We start from the raw sequence: 13851 nt of genomic DNA on the forward strand, positions 1-13851 counted from the left end.
CTTTCCTTTCAGAGGCCACCCCACAAATTGTATGGGAATTAGGCCTGGGCTTCCCTGGTGGCACAGAGGTTAAGAATCCGCCTGCCAATGCAGGAGACACGGGTTTGAGCCCTGCTCCGGGAAGATCCCACATGCCGCGGAGCAACTAAGCGCCTGCACCACAACTACTGAGCCTGCGCTCTAGAGCCCGCGAGCCACACCTACTGAGCCCGTGTGCCACAACTACTGAAGTCCGCACGCCTAGAGCCCATGCTCTGCAACAAGAGAAGCCACGGCAATGAGAAGCCAGTGCACCGCAACGAAGAGTAGCCCCTGCTTGCCGCAACTAGAGAAAGCCTGTGCACAGCAACAAAGACCCGACGCAGCCAAAAATAAATAAATTAAAAAAAAAAAGAATTAGGCCTTACAAATCCCAGCTCTGTCCCACATGCATGCAAGAGTACTCATTTAGCACACTGCCGTGCACAGAGGGAGCCCTCACTCCAGGGGCCCTCACACCCTAGGCAGATGCCTGGTCTATACCCTCTAGAATCTCCAAAGGAAATGAGGCTGGAGAGAGGGAGGCCAGCAGGGGGAGGCAGCATTCCGGATGCCCAGCTTGGTCTAGGAGGCATTGAAATTCCAGGGCCGAAGGCCTGAGACAAAGATCATAATGAGACAGGAAGGTGGCATAGGAAGGATCCATTTGCATGACAATAATTGAGCCAAGAATAGAAAGCTAGAGGGATGCAAGGGTGAGGCTGGCAGCTGAGCCGGGCTAAACCTCACAAATCATACTACCCAGCTCTGCTCTGCAGGGGAGGCGGGGGCTCAGCCCTGTGCCAGGTTTTGGGGGTTGGGAGGAGTGGGGAGAAGGACAGGGCCCAGGGAATTGTGGGAATGCTGGCCAGGTTGGACTTTGCTTTACTCCTCCTCCTTCAGGCTGGAGCCCGCCTCTGCTTGCCTTCTCCTTTGTATGTGGTCTCTGAGGCTGTAGCGCTAACTCAGTGGGCAGGATGGCTGCTCAGAAAGATCTCTATGACGCCATTGTGATCGGGGCAGGCATCCAGGGCTGCTTCACTGCGTACCACCTGGCCAAACACAGGAAGAGGGTCCTCCTGCTGGAGCAGGTACCGTGTCCCCTCTGCACTCCTGACCTCAGGGACTGTCCCTTTCTCCTCCCCCAAGAGGGTTTTCTGTGGGGTGAAGGCCAAAGGGCCTGATCTTCACAAATTCTATGCAATTTGTAGCTTAGCTGCCTGGTGTGTTTCATGACAATGCAAAGAAAGTTCCACCCTCCCTAAGACCCAGTTTGGGTTTCTAGGCACATTTCCTCCTTTTGCTGCCTCCCAGATCCTGCTCTTGACCAAGAAGCACCCCAGACCCCATTCTCTTCTTTCTTCCCACCCAGTCTCTTCTGTGCCAAAATGGTTGCCCTGGCCCAGAAAAGTAATCAGTTCTGCTTTGGGTAACCTTAAATAGAGATAATTTGCCTAGAGGGAAAGGCTGATTTGTCAGTCTAGGAGGTAGGATTCTTCCCTGCATATTTCTGGCCTCTCACCCTGGAACCCAGCAGAAGCTTCTGTTTTTTCTGCCACCTCTGGATAATAGCAGCCTCCTTGTTTGATACACAGGAAATAAGACTTAGGTATTTTTTTTTCCTTATAGAAAAGTGACCCCATGAAGTGCAGGCTACTGGCCACTGTACATATGCCTGGGCCCTGTATATCCGCAGCCTTCCCGAGGCAGGTGCACCCAGCCCACCTTCCAAAGGTTTCTACCCTCCCATTCTGCCTAAATCTATCCAGGCTGGTTTTGGTTTATTCTTCTTGGTAATGAGCTGGATTGGTTAGAAACCTTTTTCATTTCTCTATCAGTTTTCTCAAAGCCTGAGGGATTCCTCGTCCAACCTTTCAGGAAACACTCCATCTTTTGCTAAATCTCAACATGGTTCTCTTGTCCTGAGCAATCTGAAACTACAGAGAAAGAGTCAGCATCAGTTTTCTTGTGCATAAAAATGAGGAGCCTAGACTAGAATGATCTCAAAGGTTCTTTCTGCTTCTCCATGAGTCTAAGTGGGGCAAGGTTGCAGCAGGATGACTGAAGACTAACTCACAGAGGGACTTCGGGAAGTGAATGATGTTAGCAAAAAGGATGCCTGAGTTAGAGCTACTGAAGAAATTCTACCCTGAAGCCAAGTCAGTAACTTGGCCACAAAGGGAGACTGTATGGAAATATTTGAAGAATAAGTGTTCCTTGTTGACAGCACATGATGAGTGGGCTCCGAAAGGGGAGGGGTGACAGCTGCAGTTGTCTCTTGTCCTCCTTCTCCAGTTCTTCCTCCCGCACTCCCGAGGAAGTTCCCATGGGCAAAGCCGGATAATCCGAAGGGCGTACCCTGAAGACTTCTACACCCAGATGATGGCTGAGTGCTACCAGATATGGGCCCAGCTGGAGCATGAGGCGGGAACCCAATTATACAGGTTGGGTTGGTGGGGGAGAATCCCTTGGATCGTGGGGCTCAGCACCTGGGGGTGCTTTTACTATGCAAGAGGGCGGTGCCAGGAATACTTGACATGCAACGGAGGGACATGGGGCCTCCGGAAGTGCCAGACACGTGGAAGCATTCTGCTTGCTGTCCTCATGGTCACCCGACAGGTCCAGCTGGCTCTTGACAGTCTCTGAGTTCCAGGGCTGGGGTTAGACCATGTGTCCAAGGCTTGCAGAGGTTGTTTGGGGAAAACTGCTGGAAAGACACTGGGCAGATGCTCAGAGCTGGAGTTTGTATCTACATCTCCGTGGAACCGTCAGAGAACCTCTCAGGGCAGGGATTGAAATAGAGGAGAAGGCCTCTGCCTGATTCTTTATATTCCTACTAGTATCACAAACTTTCATGCTGGGTCCTCTCCCCCAGAACAACCCTTATAAATCCATTTGATTCTCTGAATACCTCCTCCCATAGGAGCAAATGGGGATGCTCCTCAGGCTGCATTGCTGACCAGGGAGTGAGCCTGCAGCTATTTCTCTGTTGCCTGCATGGCCTTCTCTGACCCTTAAGACCCCCCCTCACTGACCTTTCAAATATTCATGGGGAAGAAGGCAGACAACCCAGGAGGCAAAGAGAACTTTTACCAACCATGCTACCATCCCTCCCGCCTTCTCTGTGGCTCTTAACTGAACTTCCTACAAAACCACTGCTCTACCCTACAGGGTGGCAGTTATTTTAATGGCCAGGAACCAAGAGGTTACTGTTCTGTTGCAAAAACACCATTAACTTAAGAACAAAGTGAAATCCATTATGCAAATACAGCTAGGGCAGCTAATTACAGATTTATTCCAGACGCAGCTAATACACCCAGCACCCAAATAAAGGAGCATGTCTTGCTGAGGCGTGGCCTGGCAAAGGAACCTCTCTCTGTCAGCCATCTGTGAATACTGCTGAGTATCTTGTGTTAAAAGAACTGCTGAGGCCTTAGAGGGCACACTTCATCCCAGCAGATACGGAGGCAACTAGAAGATGTTTGCAAAGTGTCTGGAATCTTTCAGAGGGGAGACAATTCTGGAGTCAGACAGGCTTGAATTTGACTTTGTGCTCTACCTCTTACCAGCTGTGTGACCTTGGAAAAGTTTCTGTACCTCTCTGCGCCTCATTTTTCTCACAGGGCTTTGTGAGGATTAAACGAGACTCTTGGCACTATGCCTAGCACTTTTGAATAAATGGCAGTTCCTGCCACTTATTCTGGGTCAGCTGTATCCTATCTCCATTGAGCAAGGGGGGAAGAAAGGCAGAAGGAGACAGATGGGATGCAGCAACCATGGACATCGAGGGGAAGGGCTGCTGGAGAGAGGGAAAGGGACCCTTGGATAGGAGAATCTCATAATCTCACAATCCCTCTCTTTGGCAGGAGGACAGGAATTTGGAAGGGCTTTGGAACCAGCCAGCGCTGGCTCTAGATATCATCTTGCTCTGACATATTTAGCTGTGTGGTTTGGAGCAAGCTGTCTAACCTCTGTGAGACTCAGTTTTCTCATCTGTAAAGTAGGGGTAATAGTATCTATTTCCTGTGTCTGTTGTGAGGATAAAGTTTGTAAAGGGCTTGCAATAGTGCCTGACAAATCATCATCATCATTATCATTATCACTGCGTGTTTTAGTGCTTAGAATGAGAAACTAAGGCTGTTCTAAAAGTACTTGATCCATGTTAACTCATTTAATTCTCCCCACAAACTCATGAGAGGGTTGCTACTGAGTAGTCAGGGTCTTAACCTGTAGTGCAAGTCACAGAATTACTCAACTTTCAGTCTAGAACAGGGTTTGTCAAACTTTTTCTGTGAATGGCCACATAGTTTTACAGGCTTTGCAGGCCATATGGTCTCTATTGCAACAATTCAACTCTGCCAGCAACTCAACTGTGCCATTGTGAAAGCAGCCACAGATAATATGTAAACAAATGGGCATGGCTGGGTTCCAATAAAACTTTATTTATGGACACAAATTTCAGATAATTTTCATGTCATGAAGTATTCTTTGGGACTTCCCTGGTGGTCCAGTGGTTAAGAATCCGCCTTCCAATGCAGGGGACGTGGGTTCGATCCCTGGTCAGGGAACTAAGATCCCACATGCTGCAGGGCAACTAAGCCCGCGTGCCACAACTAGAGAGCCCGTTTGCCGCAACTACAGAGCCCACATGCTCTGGAGCCTGCATGCTACAACTAGAGAGAAGCCTGTGTGCCACAATGAAAGATCCCACGTGCCACAACTAAGACCTGATGCAGCCAAAAATAAACAAACAAATAAATATTAAAAAAAAAGAAATATTCTTCTTTTGCTTTTTATCAACCATTTAAAATTGTAAAAACCATCTTGGCTTGTGGGACAGACAAAAACAGGTGATTTGGCCCCTGGGTCATCGCTTGCTGCCTCCTGATTTAGGAAATACCACAAACTGGTTACCTTGTCCATCCCGTTTCCAAACAAGTTCATGCCTAAATCATCCCAGGTCAGAAGGCTGCTAACATACATTTAAAGACTGGGACATATCATAGCTCCTCTTAAAAGACTATCCCTATGCTTTACAGCCCCAATTATGGAAAATGAAGAGTAAAGTGAATGTTCTTTGAAAAATCTTTGAAGTTCTATATAGTGCTAGGCATTATTATTGTTGTTGTTGTTGTTATTATTAGCAAGTCCTTTCTTATGGCCAAACTAATTTACTCAGGCACACTAATTTATTTGGTTCTTTTACTTAGTAGAGACACAGAACAGATACTTCCTATTCCAATTCCTTTAGCTTTTGTTCCTAATTCTGATTTTCTAAATGATTCATTAGCTGTGTGATTCTTATTCTCCTAGGTTCTTCTGGAAGAACCAGCACAATATCATAATTGAACTGATAGATATGAACATATTAACTTAATGATATTTGATGATGATTTAAAAAAAAAAAACCTTCAGGAGTTGATAAGGTGGTTGTCCAATTCTCTTCATTCTGTTCTGCTGCTTCCTGTGACAGAGGCATACTAAATATGGATGGCTCAGGATATTTGCATATATTCTGGGAACAGACGATGACACATGTGTCAGATCACAAGGTCTGAATCTTTTGTGATGTGTACAGCCAGGATGCTGATACCAAGAGCAAATCCCAGCTCTGTGGCCCATCTCTTTCCTGCCCCACCTTCTCCCTTTGAGTCCTACTATCTAGCTCCTGACCCGGGCTGCCCCTGCTTAGCTGACAATATCAGACAAGATCACAGCCGTAGGCAGTACAGCTGCTGCCAGAACCTGGTGGCCCCCTGCGCAGCTGCTGCTTCCTGTGTCTGCGAAGTGTCTGGCTTGTCAGCCACATCCCCTCCCTGGAGCAGTCTTTGTTAACCAATTCCACCTCGGCCCACTGAGCAGAAGATGAAACGCCAAGAGCTCCTCCCAAACCAACAAAGACAGCAGCCATTACCAAGTCCCTGTTGGAGTCTCTTCCCCAAGGTGACTCTGAGAGCTGGCTTTCCTGGCACTTTTAACCCAGAGCGGGGAAAGCTGGAGCTTGGGATGGGAGATGGCAGATGCAGGGAGAGCTGTCTGCCCCTCCCAAATCCTCCCCACTCCATCCTGCCTCCTGTCCTGCTATAGTAACTGGTGGAAATCCCTCATCACCAACTCCCTACATCATGTCTGAGGCTTTAGTTGGGCCATAGAGAAGTCAACAAGGCCCTTGGGAGGAATCTTCGATTATCTCTTCCTAGGGCCGGATCCAGCTAGGGTTGGGAGGAAGGCACAGTTAGTACCAAATGCTCTGAAGGTGTTCTGGGACTTGGGAGCTGCACTCTTTCCAGGGATCCCCAGCACCCCGGCCTCACTACAAGGTGCCGTCTTTCTAGACCAGCCCTGACCGCTCATTTCCTGGTCTTTTTTTTTTTTTTTTCCTGCAATGCCCTTGTCCCTTCTCACCCTCCTCCTCCCCAAACTTCGTAGCCTGGATCTGAGCAGAAAAAGAGGAAAGGGAGGCCCAGAGCATAGGGGTGAGAAATTGATGCAGAATGAGCAGACTGTTTATTGGGATCTAGGAAAAGCCATTAAGAAAATAAGTACTTAAATGATTTTCAATCTGCGCATGGAAGTCATCTATCTTCATACTGGGGGAAAAAGGCCCGTTCTCTGATCCCGGTTTTGATTGACTGCTTTCCAGTTCTCTAAGCATCTCCCACAGGAGCCTCTCACCTATTTCCCATAATGACAGGCCTTTGCATTTCCAGGCAGTGTTTTACATTTATTTCCGATTTGCTCATAATGGTCAAAAATCTCTCTCCGATCCAAGGCATTTCTCTGGCAGTGCATGGTTTCCCTCAGGCCAAATGGTTCAGCTGTGATCCACGGAAAATGAGAATTTCCCAAACGCACCTCCGGACTAAGGGAGGGTCCAGCATCACAAATTCAGATGGAAAATTTCCCACTGTTAGATCAATATCTGGGCTGAGAAATAAATGCCACAGGGGCAGAGAGCTGGAGCAAAATGATTACAATTGGCACAATTACATCCACCAGCAGAATCAACTTGCTGATTACTCCTAGGGATAGGGAGCTCCCGCTTCATCCACCGCAGGACAGCTTGGGAATTAGAACATCACTCAGCATTTCATAATTCAACAGATTTGCCCGTTGCTTTGGCGTGAGTTCATTTCCTCCATATAGTACATTCCTGAAAGAGGAGTTCTTATTTCAAGGAAAGAAGGAAGGAAGGAAGGGAAGAAGGGAGAAAGGAAGGGAAGGAAGAGAAAGTAACTGAATCTCAGAGTATGTGAGAGACCAAGGCTAGTATATTGCAGGCAGAGGTTAGAATATGCTGCTCTGGAATTTCCGGGCCAGGGATCTGACATTGTGACTGCTAAGGTGAGGTCTTTCCCAGAATTCTACACAGCTACAACCTCATCAGGTACAAAGGGCTCAAGAACGTACGCTTGGGTGCCTTAATTATCCTGTTGACCAAGGAGTTTACTAGGCAAATTTTCATTAACTGAGAACCAATCTGAAGTTCTTTTGGGGCCACAGGAAAAAGACAGTCTGCTGGCTAGTGGGGATTTCTACAGCATCTTTCCTCTGTTGAGCTTTGAAGAGGCAGAGGCGTTCACTGCTTTCTCACCAGTGGTGAATGCTGGGTAGGCGGGGGCCATGGCAAATGGATTGGGCATGCTGCGTGGCTCTGTGTACTGACACTGGCCCCAGGGCCCGCTGTGTCCCTACCCCCTCCCAATCTTCTCTTTAATCCCCCCAACCAGATAATGTGGGATTTGGAAGCATGTAATATCCATGAGACTCCATTATAGGCTATTACGAGCTTTATATACAGTACCTGGGGGATGTGTCGGGCTGATGCTTGTCACTGTGGCTGCTGAAACCGAGAGGGACTACAGGAATGGTCCCAAGGGCCAAAGTGACCCTTCTATTGTTTTGATCAGTTACCCCCAAAAGGGAGCTCTGATCTCTTGTGACATAGAGATGGAAAGCATTAAAGAGAAACAGCTCTCATTCTCTTATGGTGGAAGAAACACAGAGGGATGTATAGGGAGAACAAAAACATTAATCGCTGAATTAATTGCTGGAGTCCTAAGAGGCCATCTCACCTACTGGGGTTTCTGCATGAGGGCACTATTGGCATTTGGGTGGGATCTTCCTGAGCATTGCAGGTTTAGCATCCCTGGCCCCTGCCCACCAAATGTGAGTGGCAACCCCCAGGCATTGTGACAAGCAAAAAAATGATCCATGCCATTTCCACAACTCCCCTGGTGTGGAACCACCAACAGTCCAACAGTCATGTGTTACAGAGGAGGAATCTGGGATCAGCGAGCAATCAGACCAAGGTCACAGAGGGGATGCTGGGACTGGACCCAGAGCCAGAGCTCCCAACTTAGGACCCTTTCCACAAAACAGGCAGCCTCTGAGAAGGAACTGAGAGATAGATCACAAGAAGAGACAAAACATTATATGACAAGAAAAAGGAACAGGGAAAAGAAACAGCAGGGAGTTGGGGAGGGGAAAAGGGATAAAGAATTGAGATCAAAACAGTGAGTGGGGTCAGGGGACTGGAGGAAAGGGAAATCTTATCAAGTTCATTGAACATTTACCACCTTCTAGGTGTGGAGATAAAAGAGGACTTAGGGTCTCTGACCTCAAGGGCAGGATGGATCCTGATGAGGGAAGATGGAGGGATAAGCAAACCAATAGTGAGAGCCAAGGGCAGACTTGGGGATGGGCTGGAAACCAGCACAACAATACTGGACTGTTACAACAGAATGTAGATGTCTTTGCCTGTTTTTTGAATGTGAGGCCAGGACTCCCCTTGATGCCTGGTCTGGGCCCCTTGCTGAAAAATGACAGAGAAGGCCCAGGGCCCGGACGCAGACTCTCACTCAGGTGTCTTTTTTTTTTATAGGCAGACTGGACTACTGCTGCTGGGAATGAAGGAGAATGCAGAATTAAAGATAATCCAGGCTACTCTGTCTAGGCAGGGAGTGGAACACCAGTGTCTTCCATCTGAGGAACTGAAGCAACGTTTCCCCAATATTCGGTTGGCCAGGGGAGAAGTGGGGCTCTTGGAAAAGTCTGGAGGAGTTCTCTATGCTGACAAGGCGCTCAGAGCCCTTCAGGTGATACCGTGCAGCATTAGGGGCACTGCAGCTCCTGCTCTGGGCATCCTGGGTCCCCATCAGCCATCCCCTGACCCCCAGTTGGATGACAGCCTTTGCCCTGCCAGCTTTAGTCTTGACTTTTTGGACTGGGCAGTTTTATATACCCTGCTAGGCCTCGACAATATGGGAGAGGAGGTCTAGATTCTGCCCTCTCTTTTCTGCACTCGATGAAGGATTCTTTGTCCAGGGTGAACCACATACATAACTGATTTGCCCTTCCCTGCTCCTGCCCTTTCAGGATGCAATTCGACAGCTAGGAGGCATAGTGCATGATGGAGAGAAGGTGATGGAGATAAAACCAGGGCTACTGGTCGTGGTGAAAACCACCTCCAGGAGCTACCAAGCCAAGAGTTTGATCATCACAGCAGGTCCTTGGACCAACCGGCTCCTCCGTCCCCTGGGCATTGAGCTGCCTCTCCAGGTAAGGGGAGCTGAAAGCCTGAGAGGTGGTGCTTAAGAAAAGAAGCCTTGGACCCAGATGGACTTGAGTCTTCCATCTGCCACTTGCTAGTGGATGACTTTGGGCAAATTTCATTCACCTTCACCTCACTTAGCCTCAATTTTATAACCTGTAAAGTGGGGACTAGGGCTGTTGGAGAATTAAATTAAATCATATATATATATATATATATATATATATATATATATATATAAAAAACCTAAGGAGATGGCCTGGCCTATAGTAAGCACTCAATAAACATGAGGTATTATTAACTCCTGGAGAGAGAGAGAAGTAGGCTGGATACAGTTTTGGGAGAAGATTAAGAATAGGGGAAGAGACAGATTCAGCAATTTTTATGCATCATAACATAATGTAACATGTAAATGACATAAGAATTGAGTGAAACAAAGATGGGTGAGTTAATCAGGCCATCTGGGCTTATATTAAAGGGCTACGGGACCCCAGAAATGCTTTCTCCCTTCATTTCCCACTTCTTCTTCCTGCTCCAAGACCCTGCGGATCAACGTGTGTTACTGGCGAGAGAAGGTTCCCGGAAGCTATGGTGTGTCCCAGGCCTTTCCATGCTTCCTGGGCTTCGGCCTGGCTCCTTACCACATCTATGGGTTGCCCTCCGGAGAGTACCCAGGGCTGATGAAGGTGAGCGGAGAGGCCAAGAGAAGGCTAATAGGGGCCCAGGCAGATTTGGGGCAGCTATTCTAACTTTCCTCTCACCAGACTCCCTCGGATCCCAGTGGGCAGGAGTAGGAACGGACTTCACTATTCACTATGCGCAACACAAGACCCCTGGCTGTCCTGGAGCCCTTCCTTTGCAATCATAGGGTTGGCGGGGGAATGGACAGCTAGGCAAACTCATGTGGCAACAAACAGCATCTGTCAGGACTGGGGAAGGCTGGGATGATGGATGGGGTGCATGCTGTGTACAACCTGCCCCCTGGGTTGGGGGTGGTGTGCAGGAGGCCAGCCATCCCAGCTCACACTGCTCTGATTGGGAGCCAGGTCTGCTATCACCACGGCAACAATGCAGATCCTGAGGAGCGGGACTGCCCTGCAGCTTTCTCAGACATCCAAGACGTCCACATCCTGAGCTGCTTTGTCAGAGATCACTTACCTAACTTAGAGCCTGAGCCTGCTGTTATGGAGCACTGCATGTACACGGTAAGGCTGTGGGCAACTGGGCCAGGCTCTCTTGCAGCCCTGGAGAACAGGGGAATGAGACAGACTGGCCTTGTGCTGCTCAGGCTGGACTCTACCTGACCCCTGACACAGTATATGACTTGAAACAAATGAGCTCATTCCTGCGGGTCAGTTCACCTCCACCAGAGAGGGCCCACTAGAGGTTATTCGTATTCTTTTTCATTAGGAAACTAGGCATACGTCTGGCAGTCCTTCACTATGTTTCCCAGAAGAGCTCTAAAAGAGTTTTTGGCAAGATGTTCTAGTTGAGCAGGCCTTAGGGACAAAGAGAAGAGACAGATGTCACCAGGGCCTGAGGCGTCTTCGCTAAAGTTACTTTACACGCGTTAACTGAGCACCTACTGTGTTCATAGCTCTACATGAGAAGAGACAGATGGACAAATGAGAAAGACTGGCGTACCCTAGGGCACTGGCATGCAGAAAGCATTCCTGTGCCCCATTCCTATTCTTTCTGGAAAGAAATCCAGCTGAGTCTCCTCCCCTCTGAGCCTGCAATTCTTCTTCCTCCCTCTATCCTCAAAGGACACAGGTGTAATTGTTTCTTTCTAGAACACCCCTGATGAGCACTTCATTCTTGATCGACACCCAAAGTACGACAACATTGTCATTGGTGCTGGATTCTCTGGTGAGCCTGAGCAAGGGAAGACGGGGTGCCTTAAAGATGACCCACCTCAGTGCCAGGCAAAATGGTGTTTTTCATGCTTTTAGTTGGACACAGAGGGGCCAAAGCATAGACCTTGAGTGTATAAGGGGGTTAAGAGGGGCTATCAGAGAAGAAAGCGTTCTCATGGTGGGAGGCAACTTCCAGCTTTGGGATGCGACCAATGGGGAGGTTAGCTCTATCTGGGGACTGTGTAGGGGACGTCCAGGGAGTCCAGTACCTGTCTCTGAGGATGCCTGACCACCTGTTCTCCTTTCCCTAGGGCATGGGTTTAAGCTGTCCCCTGTTGTGGGGAAGATCCTGTATGAATTAAGCATGAAATTAATGCCATCCTATGACTTGACACCTTTTCGAATCAGCCGCTTCCCCCGCCTGGGCAAAGCCCACATTTGACTGGCCAGCTGCTTCCCTTCTGTGCACAGGAGCTCGGAACAAAGCCCTCTTCTGGGAAAGACTTCTCAGAGGAAGGAAGTGTCTGTGAGATGTTATCCTTTTTTCTTGCCCCTCTTCAGTTCCCCATAAACACCAGCTGATTGAATTTACCTTCTTTCCCTAGCCAGCTCCCCAATCCCACACTTTTTTTGCTTCAGAAGTTAAATCAGATATTCTATGATCACAGAGTAGCAAGGACCTTGAAGCTGGATGTCTCAATAAGGAGGGGGCATAAGGACTGGCTCAGGAGACCAAAGCAGTTGTTAAAATTCTCTTCACGGGGGGCATTTGACGAATTTGGGATAGATTTGACTAAGGCTGCCTGGGGGAGAGTAAATAAGATGATCTGTAGACCACTAAGGCCCTTGGCATTCCTGTTCATAAAACTAGAGCCACCCTGTATCACAAACTCCTGTAAAATTTGGCTCATCTTGGGTGCACAGTAAATGTTTGTTGCAAAAAATGTGTTGAACAAACAGATAAGTAAATGACTGCATTGCATGAAAGCCTGTGGTGGGCTTTATTTTCCATGTGACCTTATTTCTTATAGACTTTAACTGTCTAAATTAGCACCACAGAATCCATTACCCCAGGACTCCTTGGGGTCTTTATCCCCTCAGTGCACCACACCCTCTTTCTCTGGATTCTTTGTTTGGTTCTCATCCTCTCTCTGGTTCTATAAAGATGCTCAGCTCCCCAGTCTCTCATTAAGGTGTATTGTCAGGTCTTTATGAAGATGGAGCTGTTCTACCAGAAAGGAAGAGAGAGACACACTCGCTTAGAAACCCTGTTCAATGTTTGAATGTTAAATGTGCCATTTTATTATCATTAGGATTGCTCCCACTTAATGAAACGGCATTAACACCCAGTCGGCTGGCCTCCTTGCACTAATTGCTTTGGAAGGAAACAGGCTCATAACTGCCCCAGGGTGGGTGGAGGGGTGAGAGGTGTAAATAGAGACTCAAGCAAGGCTGAGTGCACTCAGATGAAACCCAAGCAGGAGCATTTCTAGACAGGGCCAGTTTGACCCAAAAGAACAGGAGTTAAAGTGCTCTGGGGAGAAAAAAACTGGGACTGGGTGGGGTGGAAATGTTCGAAGGAATCGCTGAGAGGGGAAGAGTGGGAAATGGAAATAAGAGTAAAAATATTCCCAAAGGAAATAACAACACAGAGGAAATTACTCTTCAATTGCCTTATAGGCCTAGGCACATGGATTAGTACTGATTTCTCCTGGGAATTATAAAAGCCAGCCAATCCTGTCAACCCCACGCCAAGTCTGCTTCTTGGGTGCTCTCACTTAGTTCCCCGAACCACAGCCTCTGTAAAGTGGGAATAATCCTATCTGTAAAACGGGAATAATACTATTGATACATTCCATGGATCAACCTTGAAGACATAATGCTAAATAAAATAATCCAGACATAAAAGGACAAGTATTGTATGATTCCACTTGTGTGAGCTACCTAGAGTAGTCAAATTCATAGAGACAGAAAGTAGAATGGTGGTTGCCAGGGGCTGGAGGGAGGGGGGAATAAGGAGTTATTGTTTAATGGGCACAGAGTTTCAGTCTGGGAAGATAAAAAAGTTCTGGAGATGGATGGTGGTGATGGCTGCACAACACTGTGAATGTACTTAAATGCCACTCAACTGTACACCTAAAACGGTTAAGATGGTACATTGTAAGTTATGTATATTTTACCGTAGTAAATAAAAAGGGAATAATAATACTGACCAACTCTACAGGAGTGTGTGAGGATCCAATAAGATCATTCATTCAATACACAAATATTTGTTGAGTTCTGCTGTGTGCCAGGCACTGTGCTAGGCATGGTGGATGTATCTGTGAACAAAACAGAAATCTCTACTCTTGTGGTGTTTACAGTTCAGTGAGGAGAGGACATGTTAATAATACGTATAAATAAATTGTATTGTACATTAGAGGG

General features: G+C 47.7%; 2 protein-coding genes across 2 annotated transcripts in view; one reads left to right on the top strand and one right to left on the bottom strand.

The window, feature by feature from the left end:
- Positions 1-13851, bottom strand: part of SEZ6 (seizure related 6 homolog) — a 101047-nt gene that overhangs the window by 76543 nt on the left and 10653 nt on the right. The window lies entirely within an intron of this gene.
- Positions 565-13335, top strand: PIPOX (pipecolic acid and sarcosine oxidase). The gene is made up of 8 exons (XM_004267115.2): positions 565-1109; positions 2314-2462; positions 8903-9116; positions 9397-9579; positions 10111-10257; positions 10618-10776; positions 11365-11440; positions 11739-13335. Exons 1-8 carry the CDS (start codon positions 996-998, stop codon positions 11867-11869), a joined length of 1173 nt encoding a protein of 390 aa, XP_004267163.1. The 5' UTR covers positions 565-995; the 3' UTR covers positions 11870-13335.

Source organism: Orcinus orca, chromosome 19 (assembly GCF_937001465.1).
Source record: "Orcinus orca chromosome 19, mOrcOrc1.1, whole genome shotgun sequence".
Lineage (NCBI taxonomy): Eukaryota > Metazoa > Chordata > Mammalia > Artiodactyla > Delphinidae > Orcinus > Orcinus orca.

What these genes read in the sequence shown, in the direction of transcription:
- PIPOX (XM_004267115.2), top strand. Translation starts at nt 996, where the DNA reads ATGGCTGCTCAGAAAGATCTCTATGACGCCATTGTGATCGGGGCAGGC. An exon ending in GCATTGAGCTGCCTCTCCAG is followed by an intron (nt 9,580 to 10,110) that starts GTAAGGGGAGCT and finishes TCCTGCTCCAAG; the next exon opens with ACCCTGCGGATCAACGTGTG. An exon ending in TGGAGCACTGCATGTACACG is followed by an intron (nt 10,777 to 11,364) that starts GTAAGGCTGTGG and finishes GTTTCTTTCTAG; the next exon opens with AACACCCCTGATGAGCACTT.